This window comes from Triticum dicoccoides, chromosome 1B, assembly GCF_002162155.2.
Source record: "Triticum dicoccoides isolate Atlit2015 ecotype Zavitan chromosome 1B, WEW_v2.0, whole genome shotgun sequence".
NCBI classification, from domain to species: Eukaryota; Viridiplantae; Streptophyta; class Magnoliopsida; order Poales; family Poaceae; genus Triticum; species Triticum dicoccoides.
Window position 1 is genome coordinate 591,624,819 of NC_041381.1, and position 4,465 is coordinate 591,629,283.

Genomic DNA, 4,465 nt, shown 5'->3' on the forward strand with positions numbered 1-4,465 from the left:
GTGGAGGTGGGGGGGAGAGTGGGGTGTGTTTTGGTTGTATCGAATACTATGAGGTTTCGTTAATGAAATCGGGGGAAAGATCCCTTTCTTTCAAAAAATAATAATGAAGAAGTCAAATAAGAGGTGTTAAGTTTTTTAACATTCTGGCATCGAGCTATTTTGTCGGTCAGGGTTTTATTTGGTATCCAAATCGAAATGCCTCAACTTGATAAATTGACAAGCTCGATAACATTAGGGATGAGGGATGGCTTACTTATTAATTTCATAATTTCCGTAAAAATAATACTTTCACAATTGATTCTATTCCCCAATTCATAACTACAAAAGAGGTAAGAAATCTTGGTATCCAAAGGTCCCTAAAAGACATTCATTTTTTGCTCCTTTTGGATATTTCAATATGGACTACATACATGGACGCGGATTTTTGGGACATGGTGACACACGAGGTTAAAATCTGGGCAGTCCATGCATGATGCGAGATTAGCACTTAATATAGCGAATTAATGAATACCAAAATGATACGGTGAGTTAATTTGATGAATACGTGCATGTGGTAGGCATCTTAAATGGGATGGTGGTCTAGTCACTGGTCGGCGTTTAAACGTGTCTGACTCACCTGTGCGCCTTGAATGGCACTCAACAAGTGTGGGCCTGCCGTTTTTGTTGTGGTTTGTTTTGCCTAAGCTCTTTTTGTGTCCATATATCTGCGGTGTACTGGTGTGTCAATTCATAGAGCCATGCGTTAATATTAATGCTGCATTATTATTTGTGTGTTGACAATTTTGATTCACTTGTACGCTATCATTTGCTATTCGTATAGCATGCACTCATTCGAATGTTTTTTGCTGTTTGACAATTTTGCAAAGCTCAACTATTACATTACGAGCAGCTGTACAATTATAATTCTACATCTTCAATTTTTTTAGACGGAGAGGGAGAGAGGGCGAGAGAGAGAGATAGAGAGATGAATTTCGTACAACTACAATTCTATATCTTCATTTTTTTTAGAGACATGAACATCTGTACAACTAAAATTCTATATCTTCATTTTTTTCTTCCAAAAGGAGCTCCACATCTCCATGGATGAGTTCTAACTAGCTATGCACATGAACTAAGTGAAAGAACTAGAGAAGCGGGATAAATTAGAGAGGAGCTGCCAGATGGACAAGGTTTCATTAAAAGATGTTGGGTGCCTCAATGTTCTGCCATCCATTTAAACAGAATTAATTTGTGACTCATTAAACGAATGGGGTCAGGATGAACGAGTTTTTGATGGTTGGCTTGTGCCCATGGCATTCCTGCTCTCGCCAGTCTCTGCATGGATGAATAAAAGCTATTCAATGCTGCTGGAATTGACATGCAATCAACAAGCGTCTCGTTTCAATGCATGAGGCTTCCTTGTGGGCCATCTCCTGGCGTGGTCAGATGTAATAAGCGAGCTATACCATTTCTATACGGGGGATGGAATTCAATATACGCATCTGATGTACTCCCTCCGTCCCGAAATACTTGTCCTCAAAATGAATAAAATGAATGTATCTATAACTAAAACAAGTCTAGATACAACCATTCCAAGGACAAGTATTTTCGGACGGAGGGAGTATTAAAGCTGCACGAGAGAATGGGTGGTTTTGATTCGGACCTCGCGTGGCCGCATGTCCACTAGTGATTTATCCCTACATACATACTGAAATAAGTGAACAAACACATTAAAACATGTCTATATGCATCCGATTCAGAGAAATGTTGCAGTAGAACATACTCCCTCCGTCTGAAAATACTTGTCATCCAAATAAATGAAAGGGGATGTATCTAGATGTATTTTAGTTCTAGATACATCCTTTTTTGTTTTTTGTCCATTTTGATGACAAGTATTTTCGGACAGAGGTAGTATTATATTTGTACCCACAAAAAAAAGAACATATTATATTTGTGAACAGAGTGAGTACTCAGTTTGCAAGGACCTGGCACACACCAGTGCAAGTGCAACATTTTTTTCAGTTTAGGCACGTAATGGCAACTCTAAAGGAACTCCAGCAGACATGCCAAAACACACTGCTTCAGAAACAATCAGGACACCGCTATATATAGCACTATAAATCATAGACAAAGCAGCAGATACAACAACTGACGGATTTCCGTACAGGCACACAACTATCTGCCTAAGCAAGTGATACAAACAAAAATATTCGGCACGCCCCAGAGTGCCCAGAGAAATTGAATATCAGGTGTAAGCAATCATAAAACTGACAAGCGTCAAACTTTGAAGGATCAACATTGCCCTACGCTCTGGAGGCCTCAGAATTAACTCTTCCTGTGTAAAACTCTGGCACGGGATAGAATGGACTGGCGAGAATCAGACTACGATGCAGATACAAGCTGGGCCTTTTTCTGTCTGACAAAATTTTGGACAAATATCTCCCCCGCGCGGTAAGAGGACCGGACCTGAAAAAGTCCAAGAATACAAAAGTGAGTTCCTGTAGTTTGCTAACAGCAGCAACCACAAAACTGCATACAATTCCAACACCAATAACTAAAGACAAGTGCTAGCTTTTTCTTTTGTGTGGTTTCACAAGCTGGATAGCAGAAAGGCATGTTTTATCGAGGATGCAAAACAACAACAGTTTCCCTGTCTGGGTGACGACTGGGCATTGATAAAAGTTTTGTCTTCTTTATATAAACACTGGTATTCCTTGTCTTGACTATTATTATCTAAAAGCATAACCAGCTATATGTATAATGCTTACCAGAGGTCCACTAGCAACATACACAAATCCTAAAGATTCTCCATACTCTTTCCAGAAATCAAACTTCTCAGGAGTCACATATTCTCTGACTCTCAAATGTCTTTCAGTTGGCTGTATAATCAAGGAGATATGGGTGTTACAGCATTTACAAAGGCAGCAGGGTAATATAAACTAAAAAGTACACTGTAAAGTCGATAAATATTCTCCTCAAATAACAGGGCTAAACATCAAACCTGTAAGTATTGTCCCAAGGTCAGAATGTCAACGTCGATGGCCCTCAAGTCAGCCATGGTTTGTTTTATCTCCTCGTCTGTCTCACCCAGACCAAGCATGATCGAGGACTTCGTTACCATACCCTTTTTGCAAGCCTTTGCTTGCTTCAGAACCCCTAAGCTCTGCTCATATCTGTAGAGATAACAGATTGGAAATAAGGTGACATTAGTGATTTCCCTTCTGTAACTGCTTCTAAAATTATCAGTGAAGATGCAGGTTTTGAAATTACAGATGTCATGTTACCAAATCATTAAAGTACTGCAAATGAGTGTGATGAACTCAGAGGAGGGCATTGATGATATAGCGGTTTAGAGGACTCTCCCAGTTAGCATGCACAATGGTGGGGGCACAATAGACTGAGGAACATACAAAAGAAGTCAGAGAATCTTATTACCCTGCTCGGGGATCTCTAACTATTCTCTGCATACTCCTCACAGTTTCGATGTTGTGCGCATACACATCTAGGCCAGAGTTTGCCAGAGACGCAACTGCCTCCAGGTCGCCTCGAAAATCTGAAGTTAGACACTCCACCAGTATCGTAGGCTTCAACTCCTGAACAGAAGACCCAAAACTATCACATGGTAGATTCACTAACTTAATCAGCAAGCTAAGGCGACAGGGACAAACCTTGAGAGCCCTGACAGTTTCGGCGAAATGGCCACTTCCACCATCAGGGATGTCATCTCTGTCGACGCTTGTCAGCACAACATAGTCCACTCTGGAAAGAACAGAATTCCTCAGATATTCGTCTCGTCATCTTATCGAGTTCTTAACATGCCGATAACTGTCAGCGATCGTACCCCCAACTTGCAATCGCGATGGCCGTTTTCAGAGGCTCGAGGGCGTCGGGCGGCGGGGGCTTGTTACTGGTCTTGACGGCGCAGAACCGACAGCCCCGGGTGCAGGTGTCGCCGAGGAGCATGATGGTCGCGGTGGCGATGCCGTCCCCTTCCCCGCCGGCGCCGCCGCCTCCGTTCCAGCACTGCATGCAGCAGCAGGTAAACCATCACCAAATCGCTGAAGCATTCGCCCGGGCCACGAACCAAGCGGCTCCGTGACGAGAAGATCGATGGGCTCTACCTACCTCCCCGATGTTGGGGCACTGGGCCTCGACGCAGACGGTGTTGAGCTTGAGCTCGCCGAGCGACTCCCTGAGCCGGGCGTACTTGTCCCCCTGCGCCGCCCGCTGCCGCAGCCACGCCGGCTTCCTCGCGTCCGGGTCCCTCCCCGTGAACGGCGTCGGCGGGGCCCATCCCGACGCCGCCGACGACGACGCGGGCTCGCCGTGGCACCTCACCGCCGGCGCCGGCCTGGGCCGGGCGAGGAGCCTCGCGCCCGCGGAGCCCCGCGCCGAGGGGGGCGGGGGCGGGGGCGGAGGCCGGGCGAGCGAGCTCTGCATTGTGGCGCGCGGAGGGATCGAGGCGGGTTGAATTGAACCCTAGGGC

At 45.1% G+C, this 4,465-nt stretch overlaps 1 protein-coding gene across 1 annotated transcript; it reads right to left on the reverse strand.

Moving 5' to 3' along the window:
• Window positions 1-2,059: 2,059 nt before the first annotated feature.
• LOC119348952 (lipoyl synthase 2, chloroplastic-like) lies at window positions 2,060-4,445 on the reverse strand. Its single transcript, XM_037616961.1, has 7 exons — window positions 4,105-4,445; window positions 3,821-4,002; window positions 3,648-3,738; window positions 3,415-3,572; window positions 2,981-3,152; window positions 2,748-2,858; window positions 2,060-2,445 (listed from the first exon to the last, which is right to left on the reverse strand). Exons 1-7 carry the CDS (start codon window positions 4,417-4,419, stop codon window positions 2,362-2,364), a joined length of 1,113 nt encoding a protein of 370 aa, XP_037472858.1. The 5' UTR covers window positions 4,420-4,445; the 3' UTR covers window positions 2,060-2,361.
• Window positions 4,446-4,465: the final 20 nt, after the last annotated feature.

Excerpts from the sequence above, each read along its gene's own strand:
- LOC119348952 (XM_037616961.1), bottom strand. The coding sequence starts at position 4,419 with ATGCAGAGCTCGCTCGCCCGGCCTCCGCCCCCGCCCCCGCCCCCCTCG. Across the intron at positions 2,859-2,980 it reads CCTTGGGACAATACTTACAG|CCAACTGAAAGACATTTGAG; the intron begins GTTTGATGTTTA and ends TTGATTATACAG. Across the intron at positions 2,446-2,747 it reads ATGTTGCTAGTGGACCTCTG|GTCCGGTCCTCTTACCGCGC; the intron begins GTAAGCATTATA and ends GGACTTTTTCAG.